This window comes from Lepisosteus oculatus, chromosome 21 (assembly GCF_040954835.1).
Source record: "Lepisosteus oculatus isolate fLepOcu1 chromosome 21, fLepOcu1.hap2, whole genome shotgun sequence".
In the NCBI taxonomy this organism is placed as follows: Eukaryota; Metazoa; Chordata; class Actinopteri; order Semionotiformes; family Lepisosteidae; genus Lepisosteus; species Lepisosteus oculatus.
The window spans coordinates 6,387,508-6,407,122 of NC_090716.1; the positions used below are offsets into that span (position 1 = coordinate 6,387,508).

A 19,615-nucleotide genomic window follows, 5' to 3' on the forward strand; every position below is an offset into this window, starting at 1 on the left:
CATTGTGATAGTTATTTTTATTTAAGATGTACTGGGGCAAATTCCAATTATCTTTGTTGACAATAAAGACAATAAAGTATTGAATCTGGAAATAAATGTTGTGCATTTCTGAGTTCATGCAAAATAGTTGGCAGTACTGACAAGTCCTTTGCAGGACATAAAGGCAAATCCAGTCTCTCTTGGAAACTCTTTGAAAATGAACAAATGTTTTGTTTCTGTGCTTCCATTAGGCTGACCCATGACATCAGTCTGGATGAGTTTGAAGACGAGGATCTGTCAGAGATAACGGAGATCACTGATGAATGTGGCATGAGCCTGAACTGCAACGACAGCCTAGATGTCACAGTAAGGAGATGATAAAACGCACCTCTCTTTAGTTTTTTCACATTTATTTTAGGGGTGTTGGGGAAAGGACTTTGAAAGTCTGTCCATCGCAATGGAAAAATGCAACACAATATATTTTTGTTGCATTCTTTGTTGCTGTTCACCCTCAAAAAGGCAAATTTTGTTGAGAAGGTTATTGCCTACTATCATTTTGGCATGGTGTACTTCTTTTTTACATGCAAGAGTGAAAAGGAAGAACCTAGTAGAGTTGTTAGAGGATAGATGTTCATGGTATGAGTCAATTTATAAAGCATGACTAAGTAACTACAGTATGTCTTAGGCTATCATCAACTCTGACTGAAATAATGAAAGTCTGAGATTTTTACATAATATTCATCCTCTGAAGCCATACCCCTTGGACAGCCACTATGCAGATATTACAGCTACACCGTATATGACACCCAACCTTTGATGTGATTATTTTAATCTGATTCCATTTTATTAGTCAGACATCTGCTGGTGTGAGAAATCAGAGTTACGCTGGAATTCGTGTCTACAAGCTGGAAAGTTAACAAGGTGCAGTTCACAGACAGTAAAACCTCACAAATGGAACAGTGGGTGGCACTCACCCCTGTGGACATGGATTTCCAAAACCTAAAACCCCAGCATAATGACGATACGCAAGTACTGTCCCACTGGATGGTACAGTATGTTCAGCCGAGATCCGCAATACGTGGTTGTTACAGATCCCGTGGCAGTTTTCAGAAGAGTGCACGTTTTATTCCTGGTGGTGCTCACTTTGCTGCACTTCAGTAGTGGATTAATGGGTTCCATCTTATATATAAAGTGTTTTAGGAATGTTCTTGGTGAGAAGTACATATACAGTATTAATGCCAGGAATAAGGAGACGAAGCAGAAGAAGAAGAATTGTTGTTGTATGATCGTTACCCTACAAGAGAAGCAAATGAATGTGTTCAAAATTCAAAACAGGTCAATGGCATACAGCATACTGTATGTAGAATAGACTGTCATAATGAATCATTTGATATTAAATTACTTGTAGTAATGTTTCAGAAGCATAAGTAAAGCAAATCTCTGTATGTTGTAAAACTTTTTTTTCTAATGCAAGTGAAACACAGGCAGTCTAAATATCTTTCTTGAATTTTGCATATTCTTAGAACTAATAATATCATAGTCTTTCACTTTATTACAACATATTATGAAATAAAGTGTCACTTGAAACTTGTCTTCAACAAGTTGTTGACATTTTAATTGAAACCTCTGGCCAAAATATTATATTTTGCTTGTAAATATAAATGTATTTACATGGCTTCTGTTTACTTCAGTAAGGAACTGTTCCAACAACTGTTCTCCATTTGTTTCCTAACTATATGTCAAGTCGTTTTGTGCTTATCATCATTAGGGCCTGACACAATATCACCCTGTGGTAACAATAACATTCTTAACATTCAAGCACAGGAAGGAAAGTCTTTAAATACATTTTCTCTATCCTAGTTTGTAGGAAAACCCTCTTGATATTCTAATATATTTTTATGGTTTCTCATTATTGTGGTGTCTGGGGAGCTTATTATATGAAGATATGCTATTGGCAGTGCACACAATTTTAGGCAGTAGCCCATATTGTAACCTGTAGTGAAATCTGAGCGTTTTTTAAGTTACAATGTGTAGTGATGAATTAGAAGCTTGAACTGTGCTATTGTTGAAATTAACTCTTTACTGCATTCAATAAACTGTTTACAAGGAAGTTAATCTTATTTTGGTGACTCACTGTGCCCCAAGTCAAGCAGACCAAGTCAGACCAGTTCACCTCACATGATCCAAGACTTTGTCCTGAGGAGGTCTGTAGTCTTGTTAATTCTCTGAAACTGCATAACATGTATTGAAGGAGACAGTGGATTTGGTTAGCTTTCCGCTTTTAAACATACTGTAGACTTTTCAAGGTCAGCTTGCACTTTCAAAATGCTTTCTGAAGGATTTCGTGAAATAAGTAACAATACAATTTTAATCTTTTTGTCCGTGTTTATGTAAGCAGTTAACCATCAAAAATGACCAGAATGCAGAATTTTCTGGTAGAGTCACCCACTGCTCAGTGTAATGGGGAATGCCATTCTCCTTGTTTAAATAAAGCATTTCCTTTGTTACAGAAAGCAAATAAATATTTCCTTTGTCAAAATGGCTGCATTTATTTTGTAGCCCTAGAAATCACCAGTATCTGCATGAACCCTTTTCTAATCTACATTGGAAATCATTGTAACCATAGTGGTATAAAGTAAAATACCCCCATAGAAATACCATCATTTAAAAGCAGGTCAGATAGCACTTCCATCTCTCCATTTTCCTTTGTAGAAATAATGAAAAATTAGATTACTTTCTTTGTAACCAAGGAAATATAATGGATGTGTATTGCCATGTCAGCATTCTTAACAAGCTCAGTGTGCAGCATGATGGCACCATGAAACGATGATTCATACAGTATACAGTGTATAATTGCTAAGATGGTCGCCCTTATTTCTTTACATACTAATTTAAGGGCAATGCATGGTGCTTGTGTATTCTTGTGTTCTTGTGCTCAGTCACGTTCTCAGTTCCTATGGGAACTCCTACATCTAGAACTTTACCACAGTTAAGACAAAAGAATGAATATCACTGTCATACATACGTAGGTGTAAATATAATAATGAAGTGTGGTTTCCATGGAAATTCCATTTTTCCCTCTGCGTATTAGATACAGTCTTTCAGGCTCGCTTTTCAGAAAGAAAACTAGCAACCTTGCCATATTGTGAAAGGGAATTCAACATTTTTCTTTAAGAAACTAATGTTACACAGTGCTCTCTTTTTATGTTTAGGGTTTTATGTCTTGGTATTTAGGAATCCTGACACTGTAATCCACATATGAGAGTTGTTATAATGAATAAAATACTTTTATCCTGCAGATTACACATTCATTATAAGGCTTCCTCTAGATGGTTACCTTGTCATTTTACAAATCACAATAATAATTTCTCCTGTAATTTTGTTTTATTATTGATAACCATCTTCCAGTTTTGGGTTCCTTGCAACATGAATAAAACAACAACACCACCACCAGCATTAGAAGATATCTTAAATGGATATCTGGACCTTGCTTTCTGTTTGTGCCTAAGAATCAGTTATACCAAGGACTGCACAATACCACTGTCTGTCGTTATTACAATAATGCATATCAACTGAACCTGAAAGGCCCTGAAAATGAGCCCTTTCAGTTACCGCGGTCATTGCTAGTGGCAGGCTCCCTTCCTTACAACAGCTGTCACCAACTCCTCGAACTGCTTGTGTTGGAATGGCCTCCTGGGCATCCCTCAATAATTGATGAGGCCAGCCTTCTGAAACCCCCCTGGGATGGTGATATCAGCGATGAGGTAATCCCACATTGGATGAGGTAATAAGCATACCAGGTGTAGTTTTCCCTCTTCCCAGGCTCTGTTTCTTTTGAATGTAAGCTTTGGGCTTATAGTAGGAAGCAGATGCCTTACTGCTTTAATGGATGTTCGTGAGCTCTCTGATTAATGGATCCAGTTAATGGATTATAGGCACTGGAAATGGACTCTGCAGGGAAGGTGGGCCATTCTGCTACCACTCTATTTGTTTTTGGTTGCTTTCCTTCATAGTTGATTTTAGATTGGCTGAAATAATCACCAATGATAATTAATCAGTTCATGTGTAAGCTGAAGTGTATTGAAATAAGCATATGGAAATCAGTAACCCAATATATATGCATTGTTTTGTGTGTTATTTTTTGTGTTCTTTGTGTTCTGATTCTCAGCAATTTTGCTTTAGGGCAACATTTGTTTCGCAGATTGTTTTCTGTATCCATAAATGGCCTGCAGATGTATTCATACCTCTTTTGAAATGGGTGCAAAAATATCATATAGCACAATGCGTAACAGATGAGATAGTGTCTCACTTCAATAAAACATCTAATGTTATACTGACATCATAATAGCATTGCACAGAGCAAATATGTATTTGCCTTAGTTCATTAATTGGATTGTGGATATTTGTAACATGAAACATTATGAAATCTCTGCATATTTCTTTTATTTGATGTTAATTGTCCCTATGTCATCAGGAACACTATGATTACCTGTGGAGGGCACTGCATATGGCCTAGTTTGCAGAACCAGGTAGAACCTCTGTAGATAATGTTAATTAGTTAGTTCTGCGCTTGTTGTGGTATTCAGCCACTGGGACTGTACTCATTTGAATATTGAAATGTTGTGTGTTGTTCTAACAAAAGTGTCCTCTGCACTTCTGTCTTGAGAGTGGAGAGTTCTGCCCCATAATGGCCGAAGAAAATTACAATTGTAATGCCGAATGTGTATTCAGATCAGGAGGGTTCCTGACAATGATCTGTGCATTTCCTGTCAGGCAGTAGGGCTCAGTCGTGCTATATGTATGTCACTCCAGGGGCATTTTCACAGGATGCAAATAGAAAGAATGAATGTCTAATCCTAGAGCAGTGTCTCCGAGCCCTGTCTCTGGCTGGTTGCCTAGCAACAAGGCAAAAGCTCTCAAAGAGAATGTGGTGTAATGAATAACAAAAAAAACACCAAAACAGTATTTTTCCTCAGGGGTAAGATTATTCATTTTTTTACACCAAGATGTGAAATGATTTCCTGGAAATATTTACAGAATTTGTTCTGAATGTGAGATTTTATTTTATACACTGTAGCCAAAATGCTTTTTTTATGGGTAAAATTAATATTTCAGATATTATTGATTTTTTTATGCAGACAATTAGTCATTAGTCATTAAAAAGTATTTTAAGTAAAGAAGAGTCCATCAGTAATGACAAAGCTTTCTCACATCATTTCTAATGATGCATCTGAATCAGACTTTGCCTATCTGGGTCGCTGTCAAACCAATATTTGTTTCACCCGAGTTTTCTGTTGCTTAACTGGACCTGCAACATTTCTTAATTACTGTACAACATGTACAGTAAAACATTTTCAGTTTGCTTGTAAATGATTTAACTTTATACTTGTTATCAAAATATAATGAACACTGGGCAGCATTCTAACCCTGATCTTAATTGTTTAATTTAAGTTATTATTTGGGTAAGACCTCCAGTCACCTGATTTTTATGTTTTTTTGCTAATTGAAAGTTCCCTGTAAAGCCTCAGATTTGAGATCTGATGTCAACCATCCCTAATGTTGTTGGGATCAATAAAGGCTTGGAAACTATTTTAAAAAGTAAACAGGATCTGGCAAAATAACATATTATTGGATAATTGGTTCTGAATTAGAGTCGTGATTGAAAATGAAAAGGGGAGATACCTGGGTGATGAAGACCTGGATAGTGCCTGAATTAATGGTTTCATGGTCTTAACTTCTGACATGTAAAAAGTCTTAATACTGTGTTATTACCCAAAGACTTGAATGATGCATGTTAATTCAGTAGAAATAAAGATAGTACATCAACAGTTCTAAATTGAGATTAACCTCTTACATTTTCAGTTGTTTTTCTCAAGAAAGAATATGCAAATGTTTCTATTTGATGTGTGATTTTTTTGTTTTAGCTTTTGAGTGCTGATACTGGCCATCTCTTTATATCCCATAACTAAACCGAAATGAAAATCACATGAAATTCAAATGGAATAGCTCTATGAATTATTTTACCACATTGCAGTGCATGTGAGAAAAAAAACTGCAATGGAAAGTTCTTAAATTCTCCATTTGGATAATACTGTATGTGACTCATTTTGCATGATTGTTTTAAATACAAATGTTGCATTCTCATAGTATAATAGCACAGAATAGGATTAGCATTTATAATATACACTTAGTATGCATTACCAGATGTAATCTGTTCTGATCCTAGAAACAAATCTTTTTGCAGCTTAACTGAAATGAGCATGTAATAAATACAATAGCAGACTTAATTAGTTTCACATTTTAATTTTTGTGCATTAACTATGGACAAATCAAAATACAAAATAACCAAATACATGGGTTTGCAAATTAGGTTTTTTGTGTACTGATGGGTTTGAGATGAACGTCAGAAATCAATCTAAAACCAATTTGACTAATAGGTTCTTTCTGAGGTCTTGTGGACGCCAAGTGAAATAGTATTGACTGATATGTAAGAAAAGAAACGCAGATTTGCTTTTGCAGTTTTTTTTTAGTGAAAAAGAAGGCTGAGAAAAGCTCAGATATTTTCCTACAACAGACTTGTGTGACTGCGCATGACTGCACACGGGTGTGGATGATTAGTAACCAGGAGGACGCGTAAACCAGCGAGTGATGAGTCACCGAGCCAGGCAGTGGGTCCTGAAAGGGTTACAGCCATGACGTGAGTGAATTGGTTTCCCTGCCTCCCCTGTTGATGCAGGCAGCTCTCCGACTGATCTCTGCTGCCCAATCTTTTTCTGTCTTTCCAGTGCCGTGTGACCAGAGAGGCCAATAGCGCAGCGGGGAAGGTGGATGGGAGTGAGGCCAGCAAGCTGCAGGCAGAGATACTTCATTTGGATTTGATTGATGCGGTGGATGAGATACAGGACGAGGAAGCTGAACTGCCCAACAAGGCCCCCCCAGTGAAGGAATCCGTTCCCGTTACCATGGATACTTACAGACCCAAGAGACCCACCACCCTTAACCTCTTCCCACAGGTGCCTCGGACTCAGGTAAGAAAGCATCCTCTCTAACGCTCTGACAAGCTTTCCTTTCTGAGGTTAGAACGAGGCTAGAATACTGGAGCAAGGGCGGATCAATACATAAACCTCACCTACAAGTGGGTTGGGCAATTTAAGAGCATCGTCTTTTTAGGTCCCTCGACCATTCCTGTTTTTGTGTTGTCATTCTTTTTAGCAACAAGCTTTGAGAATGGATAACATGATGCCAGATCTAGATTTAATGTATACGTGGCTGTTGTGCGCTTCACCATCTTTTGATTAGTGCAGTATGAAAATACAAAGCGGTTTTCTTACTGAAAATAACCTTTATTAAAGAATTGCCCTTCTTACATTATCTAAAATAAACTCTTCTGCTTAAATGATATGGTGGTCAGTGATATTTTTCACAGCGATTTAGGCCCAATGTAACATCAGCAGACATTAATTACTAGTCAGGCTTGTGTGGGCAGGCTGAGAAATATCAGAGGGCCGCACAACAGAAAAATCACTGCTAAGCTATCCAGCTCCCCACATAATTTAAAAGGGCCACAAACAGTATCTACATCCATGCATTACCCTATATATTTGGAAGCAGATTTCATCTTTATAAATCATTTCTATCGGCACTCCAATATATTTCTCAGATACTGGGAGTTTGATGTGTTTTTGCTGAAAGATATTTGTGCAAATACATAGGTAAAAAGCACATAAGTGCCATTTGAAAAATTAGAAATTCAATTGTTAAAATAATCACCAGGCTTTGATTCCTTAAGGGCTGTGGAACTGTAAAACATTGTCAATGTAATGTACAGAAGAAAGATGGAAGGGTGGATTTTTCATGCAGTATATTAATTTAGAAGAATAATTTATTTGCAAGCAGGTTTTTATCCATGTCCCATATTATATCCAGAAAGATCGTAATGACAAGTAGAACTCCCTCAAATGTGTTTTAAAGCTGTGGGTATGAGTTTAGTTAATTAACATAATATTTATAAATAATTATAAACTTGATTTTATATAGCACCTTTTAAGGTGGCTTCTCAAAGGGCTTTACAGAACAACAACAATAAAAAAACACAACATTTGCACAATGAGAATACACAATGAGAGCAGACAGTAGATGGGGGTACTGAGAGTACAGTAAGACCAGAGGGGTAAAGAACAGAACCAGTTAGGTAAAGGCTAACTTCTAAAGAAGAAGGTTTTGAGTCTAGATTTGAAGTTTAGAGAAGGTGACTCTCTGATATTCTTGGGGAGATAGTTCCAGAGGTTTGGGGCAAAACCGAAGAAGGCCCAGTCACCCATAGAGTGTAGATGGGCCTAGGGGACAGATAGGAGACCAGAATTAGAAGAGCAAAGGTTGTGAGGTGGGGGTGTAGGACGATAGTAGCTCAGACAGGTACTGAGATGCCAAGCCATTCAGAGCCTTATAGGTGAACATAAGTCATGCGGGTTGGATTAATTGATGGGATGGACTCACCTTGCACCCTGAGTTCCCATAATATTAACCAGTTGCATTGACCTCTAAAAAATAACCATGATTTTTTAATTTGATGAATGTATTGGAGTAAAAATACCTTTGAGAACCTCTTATGATGTTGAACAAGTGATTGACTTTGCTGAAGGTTTTTTCATTACCTCTTGCCTTTTTTCATCCTGATAAGATCCAGAATTGTTCAATGTCATAAAAGTTCTCTATGTGTTATTTTCTAACCTTGTGAAAACTGTTCTCTTTTTGGTTATTTCTCTTGACAAAACACAAGACAAAAGGTTTGCCTGTTAACAGATATAGGCCTTAATTTCTATTTTGTAGAAATTGAGGTTACCTAGAAAAAAAACCTTCAGCCTTTTGAAGTTGCTTTTTACCCTGTTTTTCAACAAGTGTAAATTGAAAATGAAAATTGACCTGCAGCTACCCTTCCTTTTTATCTGTGAATTGGTTTTACTGATGTCCACTTCAATGATTAACAGCTGAGCAAACCTGAGAAGCATTTAAGTAGAAGCAGATTTGAATTGGACACAACTGACTGTGCATGAGCCGACACCTCTGATGTAACCTGTCATGGATGGATTAGCACATTTTCTGGACGAAACACCATAGGAATGACCATGGGATTAAAAATAATGAATGATTCAGTACTGAATCATAATATCCAGGTCAGCGAGTTTGTTGTTGCACCGGCAAAAGAAAAACAACCTTCACAGTAGATCTTGATTGGGATCTCCAGTCTAATCCCTAATCTTACTGCTGTCAAATCTGTTCATGTACATTGTCAGTGGCTCTATTGTGAGTATATGGCTCACCTTGGATTAAACCCATGGAGTTTAACTGAGGACCAAGCATGCTGGAAGTGGGAGTTGGTCATTACTTTTCCTAGAAGATCTGCATAAATTGATTATGTTTTATTTTTAGATTCTTATCTCCCTAAATCCAAATGATCTGTTTGCTATGGATTTTACAGAGCGCTGTATTTTATAGGCTGTAGTTATATACTTATTGGCTTTAAATGTAATATGTGGAAAACACCACTTGTTGGAGGTGTTTCTATTCATTGTGCTAAATCATGCCTCTTACTCTGACATTTACTCTAAAAGTTGACAGTGACCCTTATTATCCATGTTAGTGTCATTTTGTTTTTACCTTTCTATGAGTCCACTTTGTTTCCATCCTCTATTTTTGTAACATTTAGAGCTCCATTTCATAGAGTTTATTTAATTACTGAGGTAAGCAGTTTGGGAATATTACTCATGTAGCCATCTCTAGTAGGATGATGAAATACTACATACTGTATTGGTTAATGTTTGAATGATAAATACACTTTTAAGTGGGCTTCCAACAAAGATATTAAACATACTTCATTACCATTATTGATATGTTTTATAGAGTGATCGAAAGTGAGGATAACACTATGACTCACACACACAGGGAAAACGTAATTAGTAGTGAAACCTCACATTTATAATACGACTTTCTAAGAAATGGCATTGCAGAAGGATCTATTACACTTGTCATTATTATTCAAACCAACCTCCACTGTCCCTGCTGTGGGAAGTATTGTACAGTATTGTAATGAAATTATCATATTGCCCTTTTCTCTGTTCTGTATCTTGAATTTCAATGGAACCCCTTCTTACCATTTTGTGCTAGAGTACATACGTTTTGTACCAAGATACACAATTTTGGGTGGCATGGTGGCACAGTGGTTAGCTTTGTTGCTTTCAAATGTAGACTTGGGGTGCTCTCTGTGTTGGATGTATGTTCTCCCCATGTTTGCTTGGTTTTTGTTCAGGTGCTCTGGTTTCCTCCCACAGCCCAATGACAACTGCTGTTGACTCTGGTGTGAGAGTATGTTTTTGTGTCTGTTTCTGCCCTGCGATGGACTAGTGTCTCATCCAGGGTGTTCCCTGCCTTGAGCCCATTGCTTGCCAGGATGGGCTCTAGCCCTGTGTGACCCTGGATTGGATAAAGCAGTTAGAAAATGGATGGAATGTACACAATTGTTTATTCAATTAATCCTGTTTTCTTGTACATTGTATGAAATATCTATCTCCTCCAGCAGAGAAAGGCAGCTGACCAATATACAGTACAGAACAATTCTAAAAGGGTAAAATGCAAAGAATAAGTTAATCCCAGCAGTTGTCTCTGCGGAAAGTGATTTACTTCAGTGACTCACACTGGCTCTTGAAATACATCAGTTCATTCCTAATGGAGCTTTTCTTAAGTGCACCTGTTTCACAGCATTTTTCACCTACACCATTGACAGGATAGTACAGTAGTTACCACGGTGACAGAATACATCTGGCAGCAGCATTATCTGAGTCAGTCAGTGATTAGATGAAAAACAAAGTACTTTTATTCAAGAGGAGAAAACTATACTGCAGGCACCCTGAGCCCTGCCTTTGTTTAATGTACCACGTTCTCTTCATGGAAACCTTGCTAATAATAAGAAGCCTGAGAGGTTACTGTTTTCTAGAGAAGACCTAATGTAGTACGTAGGAAATATTAATATTGCAGAAGAATCTCTGAATAACCCATAGAATACTTCACACTTAAAACTGTGCAAGCCCAGGAAGATACAGATAGATTTTAGAAGATAAAACGTTTCAACTATACAACAACTCTTTATTTTAGACATGTGAACACAGTATAAATAGTGATTTATTTTACACAGTGATACATATTTGACATATTTTTGATACAGCGTTTTAGACAGAGTCTATTGGAACTTGGTCCTCTGGTGTATTTTCTGCCACAGAATACCCTTGAAAGCAATTTGATTTGATAATATTTCCATTACCCACATGTAAAAATTATTTCAAATGACCAATTACTAAATTTCCAATTACAAAACAAAATAAAGGAACAAAGGATTCTAATATCCAGCAGTCAACCACTGGCAATTATTGCAACAAAACTTTGGTTTTAAAGATGTTTGTTGTTATTTAGTAGCTTCTTGTATTATATTAATTTTACTTAATTTAAACTATATAAGCTCATTGTGCTTAAAAACATACATTTGCTAGATGTTTTGAACAGCTGTTAAAACTTTATTTGCATAGGTCACGGAGTTTAAAAAAAAAGAATGTCCAGTCTTTTCTATTGGTTGTCACCATAATGTGTCAACTTAACTTGAGTGACTGGGGGAGAGACCCTAATTACTGCCTCTATTTTCCAAACACAGTCCCAGAGGTAATAAGAATGCCAGCTATTCAAATTAGTATTACTTCACTATTTCACTGCACAACCTACCAAATAAGCACAAGAACACTGAATGGCTTTTTCCTCCAAAAAAGGAATTCAAATTAAATTCTGGTCTTTTGGATACAAAAAGAAGATTGTTTCCAACATAAACTATTTTAATTTAGTTGTGGGCTCCACCTGGAGATGGTTTTCTATAAGTTGAGACATAGAAGCAGAGAAAATTATATAGCTCAGATCCTGTTTGGCAGTAAAAGGGACTTATGTTCCCTTTAAATGAATGCTGCAGCTGGAAACAAAAGACTCTGGTTGTTCAGCAGAATAAAAGCTTTGTTGTGTGTCTGTTTTTTTCTTTTAATTGAATCACAGGACACACTAAACAACAACTCGCTTGGTAAGAAATACAGCTGGCAGGAGAAAGTCTCTCGGTCATCTTCCCCTTTAAAAACAGGTGAGTTTCCAAAGTTTCCCGTTTTAAAAACCGACATTAGAAACGTGACTGCATTTGAAGTGTTGCTGGGAGACGTGTCTGAATTAGCAATATGCCACGAGCAAAGAGCAGCGTGTTTTCAAAGGGGGCCCAGCCTTTCCCATTCAGAGCGAGGAAGTCAAACATGTTTGCTCTCCATTTTTGATTTATAAGGATGGACTGGAAACCTCAGCAGATTGTTACAGCTGTTGCAAAGGTAGGGAAATTAAAAAAATCAGTTATATTATCAGATGTTTTTTGGGAAAGTCAAACCATTAGTCATATTAGGTAGCCATCTTGAGCTGACTCAGACATGTGAATTGTGCATGGTTAGTGAATGGTTTTGATAACCTCATCTCATTCAACTTTATAATGCTTTCAAATGATGAAAGACAAAAACATTAATTTGATTTATGATGCTTACACTTGATTTCTGACAGTTCTTTACATAACAGCTTTTGAGAGCATGGGATACTTGATTACTTGTTTTCTTTGGTTTACCTCCTTTGGCTAACCTGTTTACCATGGTTTTACCTTCTGAGCTGTTGTTGCTTCCATATGCAAGATTATTGCAGGTGGAGTATGTTTTAGGGTTTCAAGATTAATTCGATTAAGGACAAATAACTGACATTGCTGAATGCTGTACCTTGAACTATTTTGATGTATTTTGTATACTATTTCTAGTATGGCGTTCCTAACAGAAGAAATGTTTAATGTATCCTCTGTGTTCACATTTGAGTTGTATTCATACAACTCAAAGTTGTATATTGTATAAATACAACTCAAATGTGAACAAAGAAGATGCATTAAATATAAATATATAAATAGTACAGGCTATTGCTTCGAAGCTGTTTTGACCTATAAGAAATAAGTAAAGATTTGTATGGGTTTGTCACAGGAGAACTGACTCCACCGCACGACCACATCTGCCTAAGTGACGAGGATAAAGTCCAGCACAGCACAACACAGACCAAAGACAAAGGCACATCAACAGACACCCCATGTCGGCGCAGCTCTTCAACCCAGAGTAGTGGGGGGACGCGGTCCAAGCTTCAGGACAAGCCCAAGTCTACAGCAGGTGTGGAGCCACAGACACAGCTGCAGCAACAGCAGCAGCAGCAGCAGCAGCAGCAGCAGCTGCAGCAACAGCATCACAGCAAGGGGGCAGCGGAAGGGCACAGAGATCGCATCCGCTATCACACTGACGTGCGGCTTGAGGCCACGGAGGAAATTTACCTGACCCCCGTGCAGAAGAACTCAGACTCTCTGGAGCACGACAAGCCCTTCTTGTCTCAGTCCAGTGACAACCGCATGTCAGTCAGCTCGGACATAGACACGTCCCATTACCAGTCCCTTCCCAACAGGACAAATCCTTCCATCAGTGAGGAGGATGAGGTTTACTTTGCCCCTACTACCACCGCCTCGGCCTTAGATCACAAAATGAGCACAAGCCAGGCAGCCGATTCCCAGGACAATGCTTTTCAGGGAGACTCTGGCGTCCCACGGACTTCTATCAGCTCCGAGGCCAGCGGCCTCTCGTACGACTCTGTCAAGTACACATTAGTGGTGGACGAGAACATGCAGCTGGAGCTCGTCAGCCTGAAGCAGTGCTACTCTGGCTACAGCGACGACAGCGATTCTGCCACCGTCTACGACAACTGCGTCTCCTCGCCCTACGAGTCTGCCATCGGGGAGGAGTACGAGGAGAGCGTGGTGAAGCGAGGCGCGGCGTGTTTGTCTGAGGACTCCACGCCCGAGGCAGACATGCCCTTCTCGAGGAAATTTCTGAATGTCTTCATGAACGGACGGTCGCGATCTTCCAGTAAGTGCTCAGACCCAAGAGCAGTAGTTGCAGCACCAAGCCCTGACAGTTTTAACCATGTAGGCCCTAGGAGCTGGACTGATAAGTAAGGGTACAAGGTGAAGTGCGCTGAATGATTTTATTCTACTCATTATATTTGAAATCTTTTAGAGATCTACACTGAGGTGAAGTGTAATGAATGATTTTACTAGAATTGTTATAACTGAAGTCTCTTACAGACCTACTCTGTGCATTAAATCAGTGATAAAAAAGGGTTTTACAATTAGATTTAGTTTGCAATTAGACTAAAGCTAATGTTTAACAGAATTCCATAGTAACATGGTGTTCATAGGAAAGGAAGTGACATCAGGCTAAAATAACATCTTAGCTACAAACCTCTAGGACAGTGTGTGTACTGAATTTACATACTGACAAATAAAATATTTATTTTTTCAGTGTAGATTCATACTACCAATATATTTAATTTGCGTCATAATATATCTGGACATTTCCTGTCAATAAGTATAGTATTTTTCAACATTTTAATTTATAAGGAGAGCAATTAATTGTTGAAGATTTTTTAGAAGAAAAAATGACTCCATAATTGCTTCTAGCTCTTAAGATTTGCTGGTGTTCATTACGTAACCAGGGCAGCTCATGCAGGTTAATTGCTTTGCTGGAGAACCCTGACCCCATGGTGGGGGATATGTCCCAAGCACTAGGGTTACCTTTCCCAAAACTCAGCGACACATGCCTTGGATTTTCTCTTCCATAAGCAGGACCTCTGGCATTGTGCTAGATTCAGAAATGACATAATTAGGAGCCTGTAGTGTGTTGGCAGTGATCTGCGTTTAGTCCTCTGTGTCCCATTTGAACTTCCCTCTAACCATAGATATACATAAAAAGAGAGCATTATATGATTATAAAAAAATAAATTCTAGAACAACATGGAATTTTAACCCACTGTAACTGTCTTCCCCATGTTCCCCATTCTCTCTTCTATTGCTGGAAGCAGAAGTGTGGTTGATTAATCAAACAGATTTAATTGGATTTAGCTCAGAATTCCATACAGTACGTGTGCATTTTTTGTTTTGTGTGTGCCTCTGCATTATTTATTTTTAATTGATGAGCACAGGAAACTTTTGGAAACAGTAGGCCAACATTATAAACTAATGAACAACATTATGCTATGGAGATTAATTCATATATGCTGTCAGCTGAATCTTTTTAAAATGCAAATTCCACCACCCATGTATCCTAGTTTTCCATTGAGCAAAATGTATGGTCAGGAGGGTGGATTGATGGGTAAATTGATCAGAGAGATAGGGAAGGTGCCAGCATACGTTGTCATTTTTATTGCTGATCAACCCAATGCCCTGCCTACCTCTAATCTTCTCAGTAGTGCAGAAATGCCCTAAATGGGCACAGCTACATGCCCTAAAAATAGCTAGATTGATAGTGAGAGCAGGCAGCTTTTTAGTGAACAGGTGCCAGTCAAGACTGTTCAATCAGTGAGCTGTCAGTAAATCTGGCACAAGAAGCGTTGTGGGTCTGCTGACAGATGAGTACACAGGGTGTCATCTGGCAGGGAATTATGACAGCTGCCACCAAATTCAGTTAATGCAGTTTTTCTGAAGAAACATAAGAAAGAATAATGATACTAATGCATGCACCATAAAAAATAATAAAGAGGGACAATAAAAGAGTAAGGCCTTCATTGTTTCTTCAAAACACTAGATCAGAATTACATGGCAGTCTTCATGGTTAGTGAAGTTTCATTGATACCTGGGAGTTTAAATAAGCTACAGTATGCTTGCTAATGTATCGATTGGTAGTTCCCGCAATTTAGAGAAAACAATCTAATAAAATCTTTACGTTGTGTCTAAAGTATATTCAGAATAAACTCATATGTTTTTTGATTCTAAGATAATGTGAAAGAATCTTATGGAGAGAAGATTAATAGTCTTGTAGTATAATAGACACAAAAAAGAAAATAAGTTCCACATAATAAATAAAATCATCAACAAAGATTTATCATAAATGTATAAAAGCAGATCAGTTTGTCAGTAAAATTATATCTCTTGTAAAGTAGTTGTGGGTACTAAAGTTTGCCCCAAATTGTTGATATATTTCTTATCCATAAATGAACATACTAATATTCAGTAGCTTCTTCTTTACAGAGTCTCATGGAGTTTAAAATGACATTCAGGAGGAAGTCAAACCCCAATTCCACCTCCCTAAGTAGAAATATCACTCCACGGCCAGGGGAATTCCACCAATACAGCTCACTATTCGATTTGTGAATCTTCTCTGTCTTAATTGGGGTTGGACAGAACTGCTAAATTTGTTACCGTGGCGCTTATTTTTTGGGTGGTATTTTGCAGCTTGGTTCAAGCACCAACATTGTACCTAACAATACCTATAATACCTAACTTTAACTTACAATAAGCGTATGGAAGAAAGATGGGAAAGAGTGATCAGCCCAAGTGATAAAATCAGTCCTGCACAGGAACAGGTGTGAGCTTTAACAGTACAGAAGAGAATTTGCATGGGCTGTCTGGTGAACTATTTTAGCTGTCACGGAGTTGCAGTCCTTCTTTCTTTCACTTTCAGCTCATATTAAAATAAAAACGAAACCTACGCTGACATAGAATTTCGACCACCATGATCACAACCAAGGATTTTTTTTTTTGTATTTGCTGATGAAAAGAAAGAATTAAGCTCTTATTAACTTAGTTCTGTTTTCCACCATATATTTACAGTATGTGAAGGTGGCATTCAGGGTACAAAGATGTATGATTTCCACACATATAATGTAAGATGTTCCTTGACCTTTTTCAGGTGCTGAGTCCTTTGGCTTGTTTTCATGCGTAATAAATGGGGAAGAGAGAGAGCAGAGCCATCGAGCAGTGTTCAGGTAAGACGTAGGAAGTATTGTGATACCCAAAGGAGCAAAAATAGAGCCAATTCGTTCACCAATTTGTTGACACACTGCACAATACTGTAACTGCTGTCTCTGTAGCACTGTTTGCCTTAAAATGTGCCAGATAATATCAGAGATGCCATAAATAAGACACCAACACCAAAAAAAAGCAAAAGCATTGTACTCGTAATAATATAGCATGGTCACCAGTATACACAAATATCAGTCTACTTTGGCAATGATTTTTAAAAAGGCATTGATCATTGAAAGTGGAAATTCAATGTCATTGGAATTAATGACTAAAATCTAAATTTGAACACCCTTTTAATTAATCAAGCATATTGAATTTGATATCTGGAAGCCAGGTTGTTTGCTGAAACACGCCATTGACGCTGGATTATTGCTAATTGAAAGACGTGGACAGGGCTTACGCCACTAGGCGGCTGTGAAAGAAGATTAGTGCAGTGTGTTCTCCTAAGATCTTAAGCTGGTTATGTCTGCTGGAGGTACCTTCCAAGTATGTTGACATTCTAACAACACAAATGAGTTTTAAGATGAGAAGTTCTTTCACTTTCACAGAAGCAGATCTCAGTAGGTTTCCTGCTATTTCTGAGCATAAATGAACTAAAGATCAATGCATGAAAAATCATATATAAAAATCATATAGTGCTAATGTACTGTATTATAAAAATCTTGCTTTTTCTCCGCGGTCTTATCTAACAAAAGCCTGTGTGCTTGCTGGCAGGTTTATTCCACGTCACAACGATGAGCTGGATCTGGAGGTGGACGACCCTCTTCTGGTGGAAGTCCAGGCAGATGACTACTGGTATGAGGCCTACAACATGAGGACAGGGGAGAGGGGAGTCTTCCCTGCCTACTACGCCATCGAGGTCACCAAGGAGCCTGAGCCCTTTAAAGACAGTAAAGGTACTGAAGATGATGCCCCAGCTAAACAGAAGTGCTTCATTTTTAGGAGCCTTGCAGTAATGGTCTTGATACTTAGCAAAACTCCAGAAAGATTTTTCACTCAGGACCTGCAACATAACGGTGCAGTAGAAATGACCATTTTGTCACACAATACCATTGCCAAGTTAAATTAATTATTAACGTTAGTCTTTATCACAAATATTAGATTTACTTTCTCTATCTCTTATAGAATAAGAGAGACTGGAGATATTTCATTAAAAACTTACTTTGAAACTAAAAGTGGCTGAGGCAGTTATCTGTATGTGTAAATGCATTAGTGCAATTTCATTATTATGAGTTGTCAAGTGCAAATTTATACTAGCAAAACACTCTGTAAGTTCAATTGTTGTAATTACTTACATATCCTAAAAGAGAATTTGCCAAAGATCCTAGATGTCCGTTCATTTTTCATTATCCTTTCCCTTTCCGTGAATTAGAGAAGAGGAGTGACTGGGTAGACAAATTCCGGGTGAAATTCCTTGGATCCGTTCAAGTGCCATATCACAAAGGGAATGATGTTCTCTGTGCAGCTATGCAAAAGGTATGACAGCATTCACCTGCAAAAGACTTAAAACATAATGGGGCAAAGACGGTCACTCCACAGTTACTATATGGATCATTTTATGGGAGACAGTAGGATTTATCTTTATTGCTAATCCTGGGACAGGAATATTCCTAGATCTTTAGAATCTTTAGAATTTAGGAATAGAATAGAACAGAATATTAGAATTTAGAAGGAGTTAGAATAGAAGCTTTAGAATTAATTTTCTGAAATTACATTTGTATGTTTTAAGGTATAGTGTGTTCAATTCTATATGCAAGTATTTCTAAGTACAGTTTTATGTGTAGTAGCATTGGTATAGGTCCAAAGTTTGTGCCAGGTCTTATACTCTGGAGCAATGTAGAATTAGACTGTATTGTCAAAGAAACTGAAAAATATTCCTGTCTGCTATTAACTTTAGCTCAAACATTGGTGGACAGATTATACAGAATATACTGTGAGCAAGATTTGGTTTAATTAATATTACTTTTTGTGCTTTGCTTTATTTCAGATTGCTACCAACCGAAGAATGACAGTGCAGTTTAATCCTCCTTCCTCCTGCATTCTAGAGATTAACATGAGGGGGGTTAAAATAGTTGTACAGGATGACTATAGTACATTTGACAGAGTATGTTTTTTTTTCTAATTCTCTTGTTTGTCTAATGTTTTTTACACGGTTCACATGCAGAGGTGCACTGTAAATATGCTAGCTCTCTACATCTCTACATTCTAATGTCACAATGTTGTGAAACCTGTATTGTGCAACACGACATCTGTGAATCTATCTGCCAGTAATCTGTGAATGTATCTGCAAGCCTCTCTGTAAATATTTTTCAGATGGTAGTACACATGCACAGCCTGCTATAGGTAAAACATTCGCTGAAGAATGCAATGTGTTTATTAAAGCTGAGTTTTGAATACATAACCATTTCCTGGGGATCTGTTATGTAAAGAACTATACAGGTACATGGTGGTTTGTCTCCTCCAAGAGGACAGTTCTTGACACTGCAGCTAGTGATGTACTGATTTGGGCAGACAATAAAAATTAAATATTAACTGATAATAATCTAAAAAGGGAATGTGTGTTTATGAATCTGTATAAGGAGATATTCCATTTGAAATGGTGAGGCAATCTTTAATGTAGAAATTTCAAACCTAATAAGTCAATGTAATTAAGCAGTGAAGCATTTTCATTCTTTGAAATGATACTCCTACTTGATT

At 37.6% G+C, this 19,615-nt stretch overlaps 1 protein-coding gene across 3 annotated transcripts in view; it reads left to right on the top strand.

The window, feature by feature from the left end:
• mapk8ip1a (mitogen-activated protein kinase 8 interacting protein 1a) overlaps positions 1 to 19,615 on the top strand; it is a 47,378-nt gene that overhangs the window by 22,783 nt on the left and 4,980 nt on the right. For all 3 annotated transcript variants that reach the window (XM_015339378.2, XM_015339376.2, XM_015339377.2), the window contains exons 2-9: positions 231 to 345; positions 6,765 to 7,007; positions 12,064 to 12,145; positions 13,062 to 13,985; positions 16,806 to 16,881; positions 17,633 to 17,814; positions 18,291 to 18,394; positions 18,906 to 19,022. In XM_015339378.2, the coding sequence (XP_015194864.2) occupies positions 231 to 345; positions 6,765 to 7,007; positions 12,064 to 12,145; positions 13,062 to 13,985; positions 16,806 to 16,881; positions 17,633 to 17,814; positions 18,291 to 18,394; positions 18,906 to 19,022 (1,843 nt within the window). The remainder of the gene's footprint in view (positions 1 to 230; positions 346 to 6,764; positions 7,008 to 12,063; positions 12,146 to 13,061; positions 13,986 to 16,805; positions 16,882 to 17,632; positions 17,815 to 18,290; positions 18,395 to 18,905; positions 19,023 to 19,615) is intronic.